At 37.4% G+C, this 22958-nt stretch overlaps 1 protein-coding gene across 3 annotated transcripts in view; it reads right to left on the reverse strand.

Annotated features, from left to right (window-relative positions):
- htr4 (5-hydroxytryptamine receptor 4) overlaps positions 1-22958 on the reverse strand; it is an 88952-nt gene that overhangs the window by 42975 nt on the left and 23019 nt on the right. For all 3 annotated transcript variants that reach the window (XR_006925932.1, XM_046850325.1, XM_046850324.1), the window contains exons 3-4: positions 15253-15366; positions 8430-8630 (exon numbers count right to left, since the gene is read on the reverse strand). Coding sequence is in view for 2 of the 3 variants with exons in the window: in XM_046850325.1 (XP_046706281.1) it covers positions 8430-8630; positions 15253-15366 (315 nt within the window). In the remaining variant the exon portion in view is untranslated. The remainder of the gene's footprint in view (positions 1-8429; positions 8631-15252; positions 15367-22958) is intronic.

Here is a 22958-nt window from a genome sequence, read left to right on the forward strand (position 1 = left end):
AATCACAAATGGTTGCTTAAACAAGCAGCACTCAGCTTGCTGGGCAAAGAACAAGAGCTCACTGTGAAGAGAATTCCTGCACTCAAATAAAAAGCATTCGTCCAAGTCGTGGGAGTGAAGTGAGCAATAATGCCTATTCCGTTGAGCTCTACAGGAGAACACAAGCAGAGAGCTCTAATGCATGTCTGCTGCCTTTGTGGTACTTCTAAAAATAAAACTCACAAGAATGTCTCTGTTCACCTGCTCACCTGCCTTTAGGGCAATGCGCAGCAGCAGATTCAGGAGGCAACTCCATTAGACACTGATCGCTGCCATTTTAAACATTTTTAAGTGCAGCTATTTCAAGTGAGTGAGTTAGTCTTTAAGTGCAGCAAAGTGCTAATGTTCATTCAGTTGCTCTCACACCTGGCTAAAGTAAAAATCCCTAAAGTACTGTAGGTACCTCAATTATAAACGCAATCATGATAAAGTCTATAGGGATGATCGCAAAATTCCAAGAATTATACTCACCTGGTTCTAAACAATTTATATATATATATATATATATATATATATACACACACACACACAACTGCACAAAATTAATACACAGTGTTTATACCGTGTCCTAACAGTGTAGTTTAGAGTTCAGTAGGGTGATAGTGGATGAAAAAAAGTTGGCTTTGAACCTGCTGGTTCGGGTGCGTATGTTCCTGTGTCTCCTTTTTGATGGAAGGAGGTTAAAAGGTTTGCTCCTGGTATGTGAGGAGTCCTTGATGATGTTGTGAGCTCTGCACAGCTCTGCTGCGGTAAATATGCTCAATGGTAGGTATTTGGATGTAAATGCGTGATGATTGAACTGCTTGTGCTTCTTTTCATTACCTACTGTAACATGACAGTTACATACATAACATACTAAATCTGCACATACACAAGTGCTAGAAACCTGCTAGAAATCCGCTTCCTGTGTACACAGAATTAGTCTGAACATCAATAACAAGGCCATCAGTGTTTCATACTACTTTATTCTAATAAAGGTTTAATGGAGTTAGTGTGGCAGTGCTATTAAATATTTATAGTTATTTAAACCATGTGGTTGTCAGAAAACTTTAAGCAATGCTGCACAAAATTGCAGTCTGAAAGATGAAGGAAAGCCAATTAGGGATGTCTGTCAATGAATAAGTATATTACCTTTATTATATGACCTAAAAAACATTTTTTTTTGCTTCCTACAGGGTCATCTTCCATAAAATAAGCAAAAAAAAAAAATGCTGTTTGCTAAAAAGGCTTTATTGTGTTTATACTTTGCCCAGCAGCAGCCTGTGTGCCAATGGACAAAAAATACGTAAACTGAACTGCCTAGCAGTCACTGGATTTCATCTATGAGCTTTGCAAACACAAACATACAGAAAGCTTTACACGCCACCTACAAAACAATCTGGAATGTATAAGACATCTACTCGAACTGGAATGTAATCTACTCAAATTTGTAGAAAAGCATAAATTCATTTGAAATCAGTTAAAATCAAGGACATTTTCAGTGCCATTACATTTAACAAGTTTCGGTTTTAGTCACAAAAATAACAGAACAAATACATAAATAAATGATCGTATTTATTGCTTAAGTTATTGAGTTAAAAGTAAACGAAATAAAAAAAACTTGATTACATGAACAGTGAGATGTAAAAAAAATTACATTTATTTGGACTCTTTGAGAGTTTACTCAATGAGAAAAGCATTGTTTACCTACACTCCAATCTTTTTCTGTGAATTATATGAGTCGGTGATGGATTTTGCCACGTTGAAGGGTCTGAATATCACTGCGGCAGTGAATATTCTGAATCAACTTTCCATATCAGTAGCTATCAAATTCTAAAAATAGTCTTTGTCTTTGGAAAGGGAGGTCAAGTGAGACACTTTAAAGCACATTTGGTATCGTGTTCATGTCTCTTGTGAGACATGAAAGGAGGCAGATAACAACCTGAGCTCCACGGGTCAATTAGAGAATAAGCTGCTGCTAAGAATTTCACACGAGTTTCACGCACTAGGAATGAAATGACACGGTACGGTTAATAAGAGATTTAGGGTTGAATGACTGTCTGAAGGACAGATAATCAGGGGGCATATTGTTCCAATCTCTTGCTGTGTACACTTACTTTAGTAGAGGGATGCAAAATGGTCAAAGATGTCTGATATAATATGTGTCCAGTGCGAGAAATAGAAGACACTCTAATCCCATAGTGCCTTCTATCACTTTAGGAAATAAATTGCAAAATGGCCAAAAATGTCTGATACAAGATTCATCAAGGCAATAACCAGCCAGTCAGAAAAAAACCTCCCGGACCCTCTTATTGTGGCGAACGCAACTCCGATTGCAAAAACTGCAAGAATGTTTGTTGTACAAAATAAACAAAATTGGGCACAGTCATACTTACTGAGCAGAGGACATACACTGGCACAGATCCTTAATTTAGAGAGCATTTATTTTCCTGCCACTCTGACTAAAAAGACTATAATAAACCATTTGCTGCTCTGTCACTCATTCAAGTATCTTACAAACGTGTGTGGATAAGTGAGCAAAACATTTAAATACAGAGAAAAAGAGCAACGAAGAGAAAGAAAACCAGAAATGGGATCAGCCACTTAAAATATTATTCCAAACCTATTTAATTTCTTTTTCTGCCATTGTGACCTGAGTAACAAGCCAGATTTTGAAAAGATCTCTGTAACTGCAGGAAGTGACAAAGGCCAGCCAAAAGAGCTGTGTGCTAGAAAGCTTGATTGTTAGCTCTCTCGAACACCAGTCACAATTAAACTGGTACTGGTAACTGTAATGGTGAGTGTAAAAAGGGCAATGTTGTTCGACTGTAATGGTGCTTTACAGCGTACCTGAGTCAGATAAGAAGCTTACGTTCCAGAAGTGTATTAAAACTTAATCCTTCATCCTCTATCATTCAATCCAGAATGTTTATTTCTACAAAAAAAAAAAAACTGCTAGATTAAATGTTTTAGCATATAATGGATAACAGATGAATGCACTTGGACAAATTGGTTCAAAGGATAAAAAAAAGGTACTTTAATGGGAAAAGCAGTAAAGAGCAGTGCACATTTGGACAAAAACAGCACCTTGTTCTGCTGGTGTTCATGTTTTTTTCAATTTCATTTAATTCTTTAAAAGCATCGTCTATTCATTTAGTGTAATTGATTACTAGGCCATTATACTGTCTACCTTCTTGGAAAAGTACCGCAATGTCTTGCAGTGAGGAAAGAAACCTGTAATCATTTAAATTGTGGTTTTTAAAGCCATTAGAAATTTGACATGAAGAATGTTGTCTGAACATCTTAATGAGTAACACACAATGATTCTCTGTTTGGAGGGTTAGTGTGTGTGGCTGTTTGGGAATGCGTGTAGGGCTGCAACAACTAACCAATACAATCAATAATCAAATTCGTTGTCAGCGAATGACGTTATCAGTCAGTTGGGCTGCTCAAGTTATGGTTTAGCTTGACGGCAAGACAACACAGCTGCTTGCGAAAATGGAGGAGAGTACAGGGTGAACTGGCAGCAGGAAAAGTGTGCATCCCAAGTCATCCAAGGCATGTGAGCGTTTTATATTAACAGCAACAAAGAAAACTGTACCTGGAAGTTATGCAAAGCAGAGCTTGTGTGGCATAGAAGTACCACAGTGATGCACGAGCACGTTTAAAGAAAACACTGGTGTCACGGATGAAGGCGAAACATCAGCACTGTAAGTAAAAACTGTAGAATCCTCATCATGTGAAAAAGGCATAGTAAAATGAAATGCTATTGTGTAAATTTTGTTTGTAACTTCGGGACGGTCGCACCGGATCTGTTCTGCCGTGACTCGCGAGCATCAGGTTGTGCAATCAGCTCGCTCACGATATAGTGATGGATTCAATTAAAATGGTGCGGACAAACACTAAATCTAAAATAAATATTTATAAATATATCTAAATATTAATTTTATTTTGGTATTAAGCCTGTTAACTTGCTGCGTTTCTCTGTTCCATTCCCGTTTTATAGCATTTGTCTACTACAACAGTAACTTATCTGTTTTCAAACGTGATTTACTGTGGCTTTACCCAGTTTAAATGTTAGCTTTCACTGTTTGTATATTTCATTTACGAATACATCATTACATTATTATACATACTATATATATATATATATATATATATATATATATATATATATATATATATATATATATATATATTTATATAAATTAATTATATATTCCAGATGCTCATAGCTTCACTACTGAACAAAATATCTATATTTTTATATTTTATTTAGATTTTTTTTAAGTATGTTTGTCAACTTGCCATATGCAAAATACAATACACATGTTGATTTAAACAAATTGCTTCAGCTTGCATACTTAAATTCTGTTTTGTTTTGTAAGTACATTTTTCTACATAAATACCCTGAGTAAGGATTTTTCCATAGTTATAATATGCAAAACATCTAATAAAAAAATAGCACATATCTACAGTGAGGAAAATAAGTATTTGAACACCCTGCTTTTTGCAAGTTCTCCCACTTAGAAATCATGGAGGGGTCTGAAATTGTCATCGTAGGTGCATGTCCACTGTGAGAGACATAATCTAAAAAAAAAAAATCCAGATATCACAATATATGATTTTTAAACTATTTATGTGTATGATACAGCTGCAAATAAGTATTTAAACACCTGTCTATCAGCTAGAATTCTGACCCTCAAAGACCTGTTAGTCTGCCTTTAAAATGTCCACCTCCACTACATTTATTATTCTAAATTAGATGCACCTGTTTGAGGTCGTTAGCTGCATAAAGACACCTGTCCACCCCATACAATCAGTAAGAATCCAACTACTAACATGGCCAAGACCAAAGAGCTGTCCAAAGACACTAGAGACACTAGAGGTCTCAATGATCCTAAGGAAGGTGAGAAATCAGCCCAGAACTACACAGAAGGAGCTGGTCAATGACCTGAAAAGAGCTGGGACCACCGTTTCCAAGGTTACTTTTGGTAATACACTAAGACGTCATGGTTTGAAATCATGCATGGCACGGAAGGTTCCCCTGCTTAAACCAGCACATGTCCAGGCACGTCTTAAGTTTGCCAATGACTATTTGGATGATCCAGAGGAGTCATGGAAAAAAGTCATGTGGTCAGATTAGACCAAAATAGAACTTTTGGGTCATAATTCCACTAAACGTGTTTGGAGGAAGAAGAATGCTGAGCACTATCCCAAGAACACCATCCCTACTGTGAAGCATGGGGGTGGTAGCATCATGCTTTGGGGGTGTTTTTCTCCACATGGGACAGGGCGACTGCACTGTATTCAGGAGAGGATGACCGGGACCATGTATTGCGAGATTTTGGGGAACAACCTCCTTCCCTCAGTTAGAACATTGAGGATGGGTCGAGGCTGGGTCTTCCAACATGACAATGACCCGAAGCACACAGCCACGATAACCAAGGAGTGGCTCTGTAAGAAGCATATCAAGGTTCTGGCGTAGCCTAGCCAGTCTCCAGACCTAAACCCAATAGAGAATCTTTGGAGGGAGCTCAAACTCCGTGTTTCTCAGCGACAGGCCAGAAACCTGACTGATCTAGAGAAGATCTGTGTGGAGGAGTGGGCCAAAATCCCTCCTGCAGTGTGTGCAAACCTGGTGAAAAACTACAGGAAACGTTTGACCTCTGTAATTGCAAACAAAGGCTACTGTACCAAATATTAACATTGACTTTCTCAGGTGTTCAAATACTTATTTGCAGCTGTATCATACAAATAAATAGTTAAAAAATCATACATTGTGACATGGGACATGCACCTACGATGACAATTTCAGACCCCTCCATGATTTCTAAGTGGGAGAACTTGCAAAATAGCAGGGTGTTCAAATACTTATTTTCTTCACTGTATCTTAATCTGATTAATCGATTAATTGAAGAAGAAAAAATCTGGCCGATTAATTAATTAACAAAATAATCGTTAGTTGCAGCCCTAGATGAGTGCAATGCTTGTGCTTATTCAGCAAGAGCCACCAGGACCCTGTGCAACAGTTCGTGTTGAATTGATTTGGCACTCCGGCACACAAGATAGGAAATGAGACAATGACTGTGTTTTGCTGCAACAGGTTCAGACATGTCATCTTTAAGTTAATGTGTGAGACAGAGCAGTGATAATGATAATCAGTTACATTTTTATAAAAGCTGAAGTGGAGAAAACAAAAAAAAAGGACCACCTATAATGCTAAGGGATGACTGTACATTATATAACTACACATTGAAAATGAGAATATTTGATCCATCAGATTCAAGAGGAAACAATACAGGATTTTTGCAGGTTTCAAAAAGTCAGAAGACCTTTTTAACACCATTGAGAATGAAATTTAAGACCTATATCATGACATCAAAAGCACACACAGATACAATGTAACCAAACCATTTTTTTTTCAAGCCAAGTATCGCTAAACTTGCACTTCCCAATTGCTGAAACATACATCTGTGGTACAATCCAAGAGAGATTTGCACCAATAACAGAAAGCTGACTGGCCATTGCAAGTTGTTTTATTTGCAGTCGTAATACAGCTAATTATATTTGGGCTAGCAAAAGAAAGAACTACAACACCATGGATAACTAACAAATAAATACAAAAAAATAATTTCTGTGGGAACATTTCAATGAGTATTAAAGGTAGTGTAACATGGACATCGGAAAATTAAGACCTGTGTAAAATGATTTAGTTAGAACACTTAGAACAACTTAGAACAGAGAATGTAAAACTTTTTAAACCCTAAAACCTTTTGGAACTTTTTTGATACTTTTGCAGATGTGTTTTTTTAGTAATTTTTCAGCCATAATTCTGTATTAAGAACACCTACTCAATCATGCAATCATCCAATCAGACAATAATGCAGCACCAGAACGATGATTTAAAAGCATGCGGGTACAGGCTGTAAACTCAGAAAGCTCTAAACTCAAAGACTGGTGCCGAAACTTAATTCTTGAAAGGTGTTTGCTGATCTTTTCACGCTCGACAGACCTTCTCTAGACCTTATCTCTACTAGTGAGACAGTGATGGAGCCACAGTTCTGCCAGCGAAAACGTCCTGCTGATGAGCGAGGTCAGAGGAGAATACCCAGCCCGGTTTGAGCCGACAAGTGTACAGTAACTTAAATAACAACTCGTGACAACTGTGTTGAGCAGAAAAGCAGCTTAGAATGCACAGCACAGTCAGACCTTGAGGAGAATAGGTCACAGCAGCAGACAATCACACTGAGATCCGCTCCTGTCTGCCAAAAAGAGGAATCTGAGGCTACATGAGGGACAGGCTCACTAAAACTACAAAGTCTTCAGCTGCCCAATTGTGATTGTGGGAATCAGCAGGTGTACAGGGTTCCTAATAAAGTGGTTTTAGGATGTAGTGCTCAATGTAAATGCTTTACCTTGGAAAAGTTACTAATCACTGGCTTTGTATTTGATGGAATTTATGTATATAATTTATGTTTGAATGAAAATAAAGTACAGTGCACAATAGAGTATAAATATTAGAGTGTTGTTATGCCACTGACACTGGCATGTCAAGCAAAAACTACACTATGTGACTAATGCACATATCTGATTCACTGCATTGTTCTTTATGTAATGGTCTTTTTATTTCTCTCATTTATAATTTATTCTTTGCCCATGTTTTATGTATGTCTTTAGATCCCTGTAGTAGTCTTATAGTGGTGCATTTAACTCTTATTTACCACCTATTTATTTTAATAATGTATTTTTTACCACCACCTTACATTTTGTTTAGTTGCACAGTGTTGCATCACATTGTTATGAAAAACAAAAAAAAAACATAATGCTTTAACTATATACCTCATGTTTATATGGGCAATTAGCCATTATTTATTCTATTAGTACCCTATTTTACTGCAACTGACATGTCTTTGAGTTAAGTGCGAATATCAGGAGACATCAAATCTAATTTGAATGAATTTTATACATAAATCTTTGACATTACCAAGATTATAAAGAAAATTAAGAGCTGTGATAACGATACGCCTTTGGATTCCCCTCGAAGTATCCTGTGGACTGTAATTGGCTTCGTAATCACAGTGTTAGGTCTGATTTAGCAGCTGAATACACCAGTCAGCTTGAGTCACACTAAAGTCACCATGGAAACAGTGACAACATGCCCTACGCATATCTTCACGAAATTTAAGCCTGATTTGCCAACGCTTTTATGACTAAACGCTGCACGACTGCCATGACAACGGCTTATTACGGAATTCTCCTCGTGTCCTGCGAGAAACAGTCGGAGGCACCTGAGAGACTTATTATGCATCTTTATGCCCGTCTCTCCGTGCTCGCCTGGTAAAAAGTCGAACAGTGTTTGGAGGTTGTGGAGACGTGTGTGCGTGGGTGTGTGAGAATGTGTGTCTCACCTGTCCAGAGATATACAGCACAGGTGCAGGATGGAGGCAGTGGTGAGTAGAACGTCCAGCGAGGTGCGAACGAGGCAGAACGTCTCGCCGTAGATCCAGTTCTGATGGATGAGCTCGATGGCCCCGAACGGCATCACAAGCACTGATACCAGTAGGTCGGCAAAGGCCAGCGACACTATGAAGTAATTGGTCTTAATTTTCCTAAAAAGAAACACAGGCTTTATATAAGTATTTTACATTTGATTAGAATAGATGGAAGAAAACATTTGCATTTGCATTTACATCACATTTGCATTTGCGGCATTTAGCAGACGCCCTTGTCCAGAGCGACATACAAAAGAGTCTCTAGCAATTAATAAATCTACACTGGTACTCTAGATTACAATCTTAATATATATCAGACAATAACTCTTGATTTTTACAAAGCAAAACAAAACTCTTTTATGCTGAGCTCATAGAGAGATAATGGGCATCTAAAAATGGCAACACATGCACATATATTAAAAAGAGTATTGGGACACTTGGATGCGGTATAATACATTTTTACATTCCCTTGAACTTGGAAGCCCAAACCTGGTCCAGCATGGCGATGCCCCTGTGCACAAAGTGAGTTCCATGAAGATATGATGTATATGGTTTGGAATGGAAAATCTCTTGCTATAGAGCTCTGACCTCAACCCTGCTGAACACCTTTGGGATGAATGTGGACACTGACTGCACCCCAGGCCTCCTCACCTCACCTAAATCCCTAACTGATTTTACTAACACCCTTGTGGCCTATGAACACAAATTTCCACAAGCACACTCCAAAATCTAGCGGAACATCTTCCCAGAAGAGTGGAGGGAAATAGAAGAGCAAATTGGGACTAAATGTGGTATGCGCAGCTCGAAAACACAACTTTAGGCAATCTAGTGTAAACACGCTATTAATGTTTGAACGATTAAACCATTTATTTTGCATATTGTTTTTTTGTTTAAGAGCAGCATAATCAGAATGAAAACAGAGGCTGGATATTATATTCATTTGATTACTTTAAACCTCTAATAGGCATCCCAAAGTCAAAGTTAAAATATGTTGACCTGCTTATGAACTCAGTAAAAAAAACAGTAACATGGAAAAGGTGGAGGTTTCAAAAAGCAATAATTTTGGTGGTGCAACAGAAAAGCGTTTGCCCAGTTGTCAGGAGATGACATCCATGGCCAGGAGTCAAGACAGCAAAATTGGCCCTGCTCTCTGGGTGGGAGGGATGATATACTCTTGCTTTCCCACATGAGCCAACTGAGGGCACGTGTGAGGTCAGGTATGCGGAAGAGGGCAGGTAGGCTGTTATGCTGCCCTGTTACGCTGCAAGATCACTGGTTTGAAAAGAGGAAGAGGATGCGCATCAGCCTTTAACCTCACAAGCAGATAGTTGGCTTTGTGGGTAGGAAGCGGTAAACAAACAGTAAAGGAAACAACTTGACCATGCAGACATAAGATTAGATGGGACATACTATACATCATGTCTCAGATACATCCTTCTTGACACTACTTCACAAACCAATTCAGTCACCCCTGACCTCAAGCATGATATAATATAAAACTGGAATATTTTATTTAACTTATTTCTCTTTCAATAAGGAATATGGCACTAATAAAAACCTGTTCAGAGTCATTCATCAGCAGATGTTCTTCGTGCAACAATACAAGGCAATGAATAATGGACATAAAGCATAAAAACAGAAATAATATTAAGCAATACCAGACAAAAGTTCCTTACCTGGAGGAGTGAAGGGGTGACTCTTTTATAAAAAGGAAATTCATTTCCTCCCTCAAGCCACTTTACATGTATATAAGTAAGAAAGTGAGGTATGAGCTGCATGATAAAAAAAAGTGTGTGCGCGCATCTCTGTATAAAATATCATAACCTCTCACACAGTGCTTGAGAAAGACCAGAAACTTTGGCTCGCCATTAATAACTATTCAAAATGACTGAGTGGACTGTGACTGCTATATATAGCCACGTGAAAACCTCTAAACAGATTCTAATCGCTCGGTAGTTTGTTCGTACTCACGGCATTAAAATGCACTACCAGCTGCCGGCTAACAATATGCATCTGTGCAAGAATGAAAACATGAAGTGTATTGACAGTTTTCATTTACCACTGCACATCTGATGACTATTTGACATTGGATAATTATGGCATCAGATGATATGTCAGTGTTTACAGAAGCCTTATTATTAAAAGCCCATTGTTAAAGCATAATGATGCCAGATGGCTTATACAGCACTAACAGCCATGAAGCTCGTTTAAAAACAATTCTCTAAGACTGTTTCCTGTCTCTGGGATCTACCTACAGTATAATGTTTGGCCCACTGTCACATGATATACGCACTTTTTTTACAAGCCTAGTGCAGTTGGTATCAAAGTATACCTACACCTGTTAAAAACACAGGTTTTGTGATGCAAATTATAAAACCAAGAAAAAAAAGATGATAAACAGAAAAAAGGCTGATCTATACTTTGAACGAATCGGTTTCACTTCATTAACGACAGGTGCATGATAATTGCTGCTGGACATGATTTTGAATTGTGATTGATTCACTCTGAGCCCAGTCGCATGCGCCATTATAAATAAGGGTGTGTGCAACAATTTAGCAACCAGGTAATTGTAGGGTTTTTTTTTGGTGGAAAAAGATCTGCCATGATTTATCTTCATTTTCTCACCTCCCAACACTTGCAAGTTGAACAGAAGTGTGTAGCCTTTGTATATATAAATTACATAAAGACTGAGGTGGAACTGTTTTTTTTTTTTTTTTTTTTTTTTTTTTTTGCATAATTCAAATATTATTATGCCATTCGAAGTGGGCAAAAGGAGATCAAATATATGTGAAGATATCTACATGTATATAGTCATATTTGCTGTATATACCTTTTTCTAGTCATATAATTTAGTCAAATATATATATAGTATTTATAGCATTATATAAAATCTCCTGTTATCAAATTACAATAAGCCAGATATTTAAACATTTTTATGTCTGTGCCAATGGAATGATATTATTTCAAGCTTGAAATAAGTTAAATATTTATGAATATATTTAATGGTACATATTTTTTTTTAATCTAATATAAAGGAATATTTAGTATTTTCCTATTCAGTATATATCACGTGATCAGTGCAATATATATTGCTTACTAACTCTGTGTTGGTTCCTTTTGCTAAGTTAAAAAAATGTGATAGATGGATGGATGGATGGATGGATGGATGGATGGATGGATGGATGGACGGACAGACAGACAGACAGACAGGGATATTATGGCGTGGGCCTGGGCATGTTTGAGTGAGGGTCTGTGAACTGAGGGTGTAACCAGAGAAAGTGAGTGGTAACGATCGAACATGTGTGTGCAATTTCTACTAATGAGCATTCTCTGTTTCAGTGAGCTGCAAATAGGATAAAAGTGGAAAAGACACTGCCACAAGACAGTTTGCTGGTACATTTATATATACTGTAATCTTCTTCTTCTTCTTTTGGCTTCTCCCATTAGGGGTCGCCACAGCGGATCATCCATCTCCTCTAGATGTCCTCTACATCTGTCTCTTTCACCACATCCATAAACCTCCTGTTTGGCCTTCCTCTTTTCCTCCTTTCTGGGGGCTCCATCCTCAGCATTCTCCTACCGAAATACCCCATGTCCCTCCTCTGCACATGTCCAAACCATCTCAATCTTGCCTCCCTCACCTTGTCTCCAAAACATCCTACATGCGCTGTCCCCCTAATAAACTCCTTTATAATCGTGTCCATCCTCGTCACACGCAACGAAAACCTCGAAATTTTCAGCTCTGCTACCTCCAGCTCAACCTCCTGTCTTTTACTCAATGCCACTGTCTCTAAACCAGACAACATCGCAGGTCTCACCACAGTCCTATAAACTTTTCCTTTCACTCTTGCAGATACACTTCTATCATAATTATATCTAATGTAATGTAAAGTGAAAATAATAACCTGAATGTGGCACAATAAAGCTGGGTTTTGTTTGTTTAAAACCTGTCAGTTTTTCCCAGAGCTGACGATAAACAGATAAAGAGATACCACAAAGCTATGAGGCAGCAAAGCTACACGCTGCATCACTGTGACTAGTTCATTTGATCAAAAGCTAAAATAATGACATAATTAGCTCAGATTGAATCAGGTGTGCTATAGCAATGTAAACACTATGTTTAACTCTGTGGCGGCTCTTCAGGACTGAAGATGGGTACTTTCAGTCGGTTCATTAGGCTGATAATGAGCCCAATTCGAGAGCTAACAAAAGATTTTTAAATGAAGTGTGATCTAAAAATAACACTAAAGTACTTTCAGAAAATGCTGCAGGCTTGAAAAAGAAAGGATTTTCTTACACTTTTTGAAATTCATGTACTTTTTTCCTTTAAAAAAATACTGCTTGATGACACGTCTTAGCCCATCTTTTAAATCTTTTGAACAAATATGGCATTCATACGATTTTACAGAAAGATACATTTATTTACTGATTTATTTTGTATACTTATCTTTAGAATGGTTCGAAAAAATTAAGAGCAAATGAAGACACTTGAATGTACAAAAAATAGCATATAATCGGATATAATGGGGAAGCATTGAAAAGCGAAAGGGGAAAACTTTGACTTGACTTTAACAGACATGACATGCAAGGCTGAAGAAGCTCATTGAAAAGCCACCAAGAGTGTACTTCAAAGAGCCGTCTACTGAGAATGCTGAAATCGCTACCTTTTACCCTCTGGCTAAAATTCCGGGTTCCTCCGGCTATGAAAGAATGAGGTGACCTTACATTACATGTGTAGCTTGCAATGGTGACTGAGAAAATCGTTCATATAATGGCGTTCTCCACACAACCAGAGTGTTGATACTTTAGACACAGTGCTATTCTCTGATGTGAGGGACTTGGGGCCTTCTCGGAAAAGATGGGGTCAAATAATCATCATACTGTATCTAGCTAAAGCAAAGTTTTTTTTTGCTTTTGATTAGGTGCTCAGAAACTCTCTAACCCTGTCCAGTCTGGTCAAACAGCCATTTTCATTCAAGCAAAAATACACAATAGTACTTTAAGTTCTAGTGGACACTCCATGACAAAAGATCCCAGAAGCCCTGTCCTGCTCACACCACATGACATGTACAAGTGTGGACGAGGTTCATACGTTACATAAACGTTTCATTTGGACGCATCCTTGTTGAACAGATTTGCACCAAAAAATATATCCGTCTAACAATAATAAATAAAATAACCACTTATCATGACTGACTAAATGGAGCATCTGTTGTGGTTGTTTCATCTGTCACTTATACACTATATTGCCGTAAAGTGCTATAGTGCTTTTTGAGCATCGCATTCGACATTCAGTCTCAATATGCTCTTATAATTCCCTCCACTCTTCTGGGAAGATGTTCCACTAGATCAGCCACAAGGGCTTTAGCAAAGTCAGGTACTGATATAGGTAAGGTGAAGAAGTCTGGGGTGCAGTTAGCATTTCAATTCATCACAAAGGTGTTCAATAAGGATGAGGTCAGAGCTCTATAACAGGAGATGTCCCTCTCCAAACCATGCACATCATATCTTCATGGAGCTCGCTTTTTGCACAGGGGCATCGCTATGCTGGAACAGGTTTGGGTTTCCAAGTTCAAGTGAACGCAAAATTGTATTATATCGCATCCAAAAAAGTCCTGTACAATTGTGTGAATCCAGCTTTGTGCTAACAGTCTGGAGAAGCACTGGTCAGGTGTCCCAATACTTTTTTTCCATATACAGTGCATCTGGAAAGTATTCACAGCGCAAAAGCTTGTGTACATGTAATTTTTTTTTTTTTACTTTTTATTTGTAATAAATTTGCAAAGATTTCAAACACTTTACGGGCTATTGTTAGTCGAATTTTGAGGAAAATTAGTAATTATATCCATTTTGGAATAAGACTGTAACATTACAAAATGTGAAAAAAGTGACAGAGAAAACTTTCCGGATGCACCGTAGTGTAGGAAAACAAGTTTTTTTTGTTGATTTTTTTTAGTTTGTTTCAACAAGTTTTTACAACCAAACATCCAAAATTTTATGAGTACACAAAAACCCTATTGTACTGGTTGCGTTTGTTACGAATGAGCTATAAGTGCCTGTTTTTTTTGTTTGTTTTTTTTTTTAATGACTGCTCATCACTTTGTGGCCTATCATTTCTTATTTCCTTTCATGCATGCAATCTAATTTCACTTAATTATTTTATTACACCTTCATAAATATGACACATACTACACTCTCAAATCCACTGCTCCGGTGATACAGATCCAACTGCAAGTGGAGATTTTTGGGTACTTTGTATTCGAGGGTAGGCAGTAGTTCACCTCATCTATCGCTCAATACACATGCTCCTCACGACTGACAAAACAGTTTGTGACATTGTATCACTGCTTCAGCGTGCTCATTCTAGTGCTTTCAGATTGTTTTGACGTTTTTTTTTTTTTTTTTTTTGTAGGATGGAGATTTAAAAGGAAAAAAACATTTCATTTTAAATGCAGTTATTTATATATATATATATATATATATATATATATATATATATATATAAAATGTGTACCAAACTGGTGATTGGTGCACATAAAAAAATAAATCATGTTTTGTCTATATTTTATGATGAATCTAAATTCTATTCTGAACCTAATTTAAATTTTTTCACAAAACTAATTTCTATTCATATGCAGTAATATACGTAAAAAAAATATTAATCATATAAATTGAAGCATTCCTGTAAGGTTAACAGATGAAAAGGAGAAAAAGAAAGTATCAGAGGAGGGACTCTGACCTGAGCTGCCGGTCCTTGCAGACGGCCACCATGACCAGTAGGTTTCCCAGGACGCTCATAAGCATGACCAGCGACAGGAAGCTGATGAGAGCAACTCTCTTCGGCAAGCCGTTGCTGTGGCAACATAGAAATGATAAGGACTTATTTGACAGCAATCAATCATGTGGCACTTACTAATGCCTGATTAAAAACAGTGTGGATCTGCTGATTGACATTTTAAGGTTTGTTTTATGGTCCAATGATGAAATGGCAACCCGATATGTGATACTTATCTTATACTGTAAAAATTGAAGGCACGTTGCTCAGCTTGGTTGCAACTATGGATAGTGTAAATGGTTGCATTTGATAGATTGACCTGATAAAAGATTTCTGCCACAAGCCGATACCATCATGTAAGCACTGGATAGAAAGATAAGCATGAAAAGCATGGTGTGTGTGTGTGTGTGTGTGTGTGTGTGTGTGTGTGTGTGTGTGTGTGTGTGAGAGAGAGTTAAGAAGCCGTCTGTCAGAGATAATGAGGATGCAGCTTAAGTGTGCTGACAAATAATAAAAAATCAGATCTCAAGGAATGAAAACAGGAAGCCTAGTCTCTGCCCCTCCCTCAACACCATCCTCTACTCACACCCTGATACATCTTTGAAAAATACACAACAATTCTACCAAAGATAATTTCATCCTGTTAGAGTAAGTCACCATTTTCCTGTTATGCTGAGCAATCACATTCAGCCCAATTAAACTCGGGTAGAATATGGTAGAAAAGTGTCACTACAAACTACGTTACGTGCACATTATGGATTGCTCTTAGATTACTGCGCTCAAATCGCACTTGGTCATGTGCCTAAATAGTAATGATGCCGACTTTGTACTGATAAAGTATATAAAGTATGGTAGAATGCAGTTTATGACATAGCCCAAGTAATTGCCTGAGTGTATTGCAAAAGGAAGGGATTTCAAAATAAATATTGTCTAGAAGTGGCCCATCAGATGAGTCATTTACAATTGAATCAATGTTCTCAGTTCTCCAGCCTGTGAAACACAGAACAAAAATTGTAAGTATGGCAGTTAAAAATCTAAACAATAAGCCCTGGATGACACATTTTCATTTTCATATAAAGTTCAAAATCTCTAAATACAGAGAATCACAGACCTTGTGGTAGTCGCTAGACGGTTGTTATGCGATTTCTAGCTAAATCACTTTACAGTTGTGTAATGACTGGTTGCAGCTCCTGTCTGTCACAGTCAGTAGTGGACAAAGTACACAAACCATGTAGTTGTGTAAAAGTAGAGATACACTCTGTAAAATATTACTCCAGTAAAAAAAAGTGTTGCCTTTAAACTTTTACTTGAGTAAAATTACAAAATAATTTTCCTTCGAATGTCTATGATTTATTATGGCTATAATGCCCTCTTTTATTTTTGCCAGAGTCAAACACTGATTCTTATGTATTAAAATGATCATGAATACAAAACTACTTCAAAAGAATTGTGCAAATAAAGTCCCATAAAGTTGTGGCGAGTTCGAGTCAGGAGATCCTTGCACCATTTATTCCTCTCAAAATGTTCTGCTGGCTGTTGAACTGATGCTGAACTGTATGTTGGTGATATGTAGATGCCACCAAGTGCCAATCAAAACTACGGTAGTTCGAAACGGAGCTCACGCTCGACCCTGATTACTGCTTGCTGTGTGGTTAACCGGTTAGGTTTTTATCCACTTACAAATAAAAAAGAACGATTGATTTTGCAAAAAAAAAAAAAAAAAGATTTTTGACTTTTTATGTAGTAAAGTGAAAGTGTCTCTAAATGGAAATACTTCAGTAAAGTACAGATAAACAAAAAGAACTACATGAGTACAGTACAAATTCCATTTACTTTGCTACTGTCCACCACTGCCCCCTGTATAGTTACAGCTTTTGTCATTATCAAGTTGTGATGTTTGATGTATCTGACCTGTTGCATGTGAACAAATGCAAATTGTTAATTGCTGCTACAAAGTATATCAGGGTCAGTTTGAGGGTCAGTATCAATATCAGATTCCTGACAGCTGCTCAGGAACATCATATTATTAAAAAGAATATGCTCTTCTGACATAATAATCTTTTCCCTTTTCACATCACTGTGACTTTAAGCAAACAAAATTCTTTCTTACAAATTCCATTCCCTCGCTGTGAGCGTAAGACTGGAGTGTGTGATGGGAACAACATGTGCAGACACGGTCACATGTGTGTGATTTGTGATGACAGCTAAAACCTCTCACCCCTCGTGTGCTCCGGAGCTGATGGTGTAATCACCACACAGCAGCGTAATCAAAGCTTTAAGTGAGCTGCCCTCAGGTCAGCTACTGCACAAGCTCCAGCGTTAGATAGGCCACGGAGCAGCTCAGCTCTGTGCAGGAGGCTCAAAACAAATGTCGCATTTGAATCATTTAGTGGCCTTTGTGCCAATCACATTAGAGCCATTGCAACAACAACAAGCCGGAACCCGGAAAGGTTACAAGGGATAACAGCTTTAAGAGAAATACGACACAGGACAAAAAAAATATTTAAGCAAGTTTTATTAAAATGAATCCCTAAATTTGTACACATACTATATGGACAAAATTATACCATACTTTTCCGGCCATGTTTTTAAGTGCACAATTGTAAAGTTGGAGGAACACAAATGTACAGGATGTTGCTGTTTTTTTGCCCCTTGCGCCGGTTCACCACTGTTCATACCTTGGACCACTTGTGATAGCTACTGACCACTGCAGGCCACAAGAGCTGCAGTTTTGGAGATGCTCTGACTTAGTCGTCTAACCATCACAATTTGGACCTCGTCACTCAAATCCTCACGTTTCCCCATTTAACACATCAACTTTAAGGACAAAATGTTCATTTGCTGCCTAATAAATCCCACTCACTAACAGGTGCTATGACGTAGAGATAATCAGTTTAATTCACTTCATGGATCATTATGTTATGTCTATGCAGTGGTCCCCCGGAACTCATGAGGGCTACATTCTAAGAAAATCTGCGAATTTTGGATGTACCCTTGCAGACCCTTTGGTACCTTAGTAACTTGATCTACATATTATGTCACTTTAATACAATAATGTGTTTAAAATTGTTTTTATAAAATTAGTTAAAACATAGTTTAAAATGTTATTCCTAAAGTTCCTGAACATTCGGTCATGCTGCGGATTCCCGCCAATTATAAGATAATCCACAATGTGCTGTTAAATAGTTCCCGAACAATTTTCCGAGCCACGAATTATCGGGGATTGTCTGTATATATATATAGATTAGGGGTGAAACGGTACACGACCATAGTTCAAATCTGTAGTCCCGCAGGAACGTATTAAGTGGCGGACAGCAAGTTTGTTTAGTCTCCGCCTCACACTTTGAGTGCATTTTTATAATTATTATTATTATTATTGAACGTGAAAACAAACAATGGCATTGGTAAAAAAAAAAAAAAAAAGAAACTAGAGTTAGTCCGTACAATTCCACATATCGAGGGAGTGAATGAATGAAGGATGGAAGGAATTTGTTAAAGTATGCTGCAATAAGTGGAACAGTTAAGTGGACCCAAATGGGGTCTATCAAAATGTAAACTATTTCATTTTATATCTATTTATTTCATTTAATTTTATTAATTTAATTTGTGCTAATATAAGTGATTACTCAATTGAATCAATATAATAAAAATTGTATTGCATTAATTTGATTTAATTGATTTATATTTATTGTATTTCATTTTTATAAAATCTAAAATATTTTTATATTATATAAACAAGCTGCCATTTTATTTAAAATTGTTTTCGTTAAAAGTTGTTGATGTTCACAATTGTTGATAATAATAAATGAGGTTAATATTAAAAAAAAAAACTTTCCTCTAACCGTACCAAAATTGAACAGAACCTTGACTTAAAAACGTATTTTTTATATATTTTATATATATATATATATATATATATATATATATATATATATATATATATATATATATATATATATATATATATATATATATTTATTTATCGTTTTTTAATAAACTGAATTGTCTTTGCCAGCACCTGAGCAGCATAAAAGGTTTAATTGTCTTGGCAAATCCAGCATGTGCAGTTAAAGCTTTTCTGGGTGGCATGTTTACGAAAACTGGTTTTATTCATACTAAACAGTAAAAAACAGGCAAAATAAGAAATATAAGAGAGGATCAGATATGTGCTGATTTTTACTAGACTGCAGGCTGTTCATAAATGCATAAAATAATCTAAAAAACCTACAAGTCACTAAAAGGAAAAATTAATAATAATAATCTCCCATTCGGGTTTTAAACGGAAACTAGAGCTCAGACTAATTATCTGACACTTCACACTTAGACTGCAAAAGGTGAGAGCAAACTTGACCTTAATTACACAGAAATCATCGCACTCGCTGTCTGGTGACGATCTCGGCATAAAATGAGGCCATTTATCATCAGTTCTTTTCCTGTTAATTTTTTTTTTTTTTGCGTCTGAACTGCCTAATTTAACTACCTACCCATAAAGTACAAATGTGTTGATTAGGGAGCAAAGGGCATTATTTGCATTTACAAATGATCAATGAATAATAATGTATTCTTGTATATATATGTCCATTATCTTGTTGATAATGTCCCTGTTCATAAGTGTGCTACTTGCTGATTAGTGTAGAGCAAACTCTCTTCTATATCATTTTAACGTCAACCGTGTCACTGAACTGGTCATGTGAAGCTGTCTATTAAATATGGACTTGTTCACTGCATTTATTATTTACACTTTAAATTAATAATGCCTTTTAAAACTAATCCCTTACTAGAGGAACGGCGCTTGTAGGACGTTTTGGAGACAAGGTGAGGAAGGCGAGATTGAGATGGTTTGGACATGTGCAGAGGAGGGACATGGGGTATATCGGTAGGAGAATGCTGAGGATGGAGCCACCAGGAAGGAGGAAAAGAGGAAGGCCAAAGAGGAGGTTTATGGATGTGGTGAGGGAAGACATGCAGGTAGTTGGTTTGAAAGAGGCATTTGTAGAGGACAGGAGGGTATGGAGACGGAAGAAGAAAACGACTCACTTACGCAGGGGCATCAAAACACAAATCCTGCCTGGGTCACATCAGCATTTCTGTGATCTCATGCAGGACTTTAATGTACTATAATGTTCTATTTTTTTTTATTTTTGCATCAATTTTATTGCTGTATCAGCAGTAACCTTGGCTCTGAAATACACAAAAAGATTTAGTTTAAAGATTAAGTTTTTTTTAACATTTACATTCTTAGCATTGAGAAGACACTATTATACACTCAAGTTGAGCAGGACAGAGAGTAAGAATACCATCAGTCCAAAAACCCTGGTCAGGTAGAGAGTAGAAAAAAGAATGTTAATTTTAAAGAAGTATGTAGGTGTTTAGTCTTTATTTGAAGACAGCCAGTAATGGGCATGCAGGGAAAGTTCATTCCATCACCTGTATGCCTTTACAGAGAAGAGCGTTGATGCATGTCTTCCTTGTGTATCGAGAGACAGAGGGTCTAGCTGAGCCGGTGCTAGACGCTGGTGTAATAAGTGCTATAAGCAAATGCAAGTCCATCTTGGTTTTAAATCTGATTCAGACAGCTACGCAAGGCCAGTGATGGGAGTGTAATAATAGGGGGAGAGCGTTATTGTGCATTCCGGATCAGTTGGATGGCATGCAGGGGCAGACCTGCCAGAAGCGATTTGTGTGAAAATGTTGATCAGTAGCTACTACAGACTGTTTCAGCATTCATATTCGGATTTTAACATGGGCTCAATGAAATGAAACAACGAGTTGTTTGACATTACACTAAATCGAAGAACAGGAACATAAAGAAGAAGCCGGTATCGCTGTTATTATATGACGTATTAAGCTCTTACATTATCAACTTGTGTAATTACTGAACACTAGGGTTACGAAATTCCAGAAATGTTCAAAGCGGAAAACTTACCATGGGAATGAACAGAAAAATATGGGAATTTACAGGAATATATGGGAATTAACAGCAATTCATGAGAATAAACTGTGTTTTTTCCCCCCAAGGTTTGCTGGTTAGCCTATAACAGGGAACTTAAATGTAGTAAAAAAAATGTAGTAAATAAATCTTGCAGGAATATTTTGATTAAAACAACCAGATTTAATGCAATTTCAGTTGAAGTTCGACCCTGCACATCACGGCACACAGCACACTAACGGAAGGGCTTTCGAGGCCATATCAGCTACATGCATTCCTCTATAACATAACACTTTAATTTCCTGAATCCTGCACAATTATAAAAACTAATTCACTGAGCAGATATTTTAGGATAGAAATGTTCTGTGCTGATATGAGGTGATGTGTTCTAAGATCCGCCATTATTCCTTAAATTTGTCACCCCTCTTTATTCTATTAACACGTGCAATGCTCAGATCTGATGACTACATGGATGAATCAGTCTGTTTGTGTACATACCGGAGCGATGTTATTTCCTTCCGCACAGCAGTCTAACCGTTTACTAAACGTTCCAGAGAATAAATCAGGAAAATAAGTCAGGTGGAAGAAAGAATAGACAGGAAGTGAAGTTCATGTTCTAAAAGGCAAAGAACTACTTCGACATGCTCCCACGTTTCTGAGGCTTCTCCGTGTTCTACTGTTTTATTTGCGTATGAACACCCGGCAGCCTTGAGAACACGGAATATGTCCGTCAACCGATTTGTATTCCTTTTTTTTTCAGGCTCGTGAGACACTCGCGCGATCCTAAATCCATTCCGTGACAATTATCATTTGTGCTTTTGCCTCATCCCGCTACACGGATTGATGCCAATTAATTTGGAAATATGATAATAACTCGCACCTGGGGATGGGATCAGGTTGTCTGTATATGCCGAATTCAGAGGCATCTTTCTGTCCTAGGAAATAAACAGGTCTTTTTTATGCTGCAATCTCTGCGGGGCTTCCGTGGATGACTGGCATGGATTTAAATGTATGTTTAAACGATTCAAAATGGCTGACTGTTTTGCAGGACTAGAGTGACTCATTAGCATGCTGCCTATGTTAAATCTGCTCGAACCGTCCTGGAAATTTCAGCCTAGATGAAATGTTTGAAACTGTTTGCACGTCTGGGTCCAAATTATTCAAGTAAATCAGTGTAAAGCAGTGTGTGTATGTGTGGGCATGTGGTATATAATAAAACCACAGATACACCGTGTGTGCAGCACGTTAGCCTTATCTTCTCTGCCATGGGACGATTGCATACCATAAATCCTTCCTACACATTACATGTATCGTGTTTACTTTTACAAGTATGCACATAGCAGCATCAGAAGCATATGCTAGAAAAAAAAAACATGCATTGATCTATTCAATTTGTCAGCTTCATCATTTAGTCTTATCATTTAGGTAAGATAACACTGCTGCATATGCTGCTGACAGAGGGTTAAGCCAGGCCTGCCTGCAAACATCAAGTCACACCAGGTCTCTTTACCCTGACACTCCAACCCTTCCACCAATCAGCTGTCAGGATGTCCCATCAGGTACGTTTTCTTAAGGAACTCTCTACGAAAGGATGAGCGCTTTTAAGAACGTATTAGTAAAAATACAATTCCTTTATTTCCCACATGCTTCGCATCCCATCTATTCAACCAGTGAAAGGTAAAGCATGTTATACCACAGCATATTAAATCTACAGCACGACTCTGAGTTGTAACACATGATT

This window comes from Silurus meridionalis, chromosome 5 (genome assembly GCF_014805685.1).
Source record: "Silurus meridionalis isolate SWU-2019-XX chromosome 5, ASM1480568v1, whole genome shotgun sequence".
NCBI lineage: Eukaryota > Metazoa > Chordata > Actinopteri > Siluriformes > Siluridae > Silurus > Silurus meridionalis.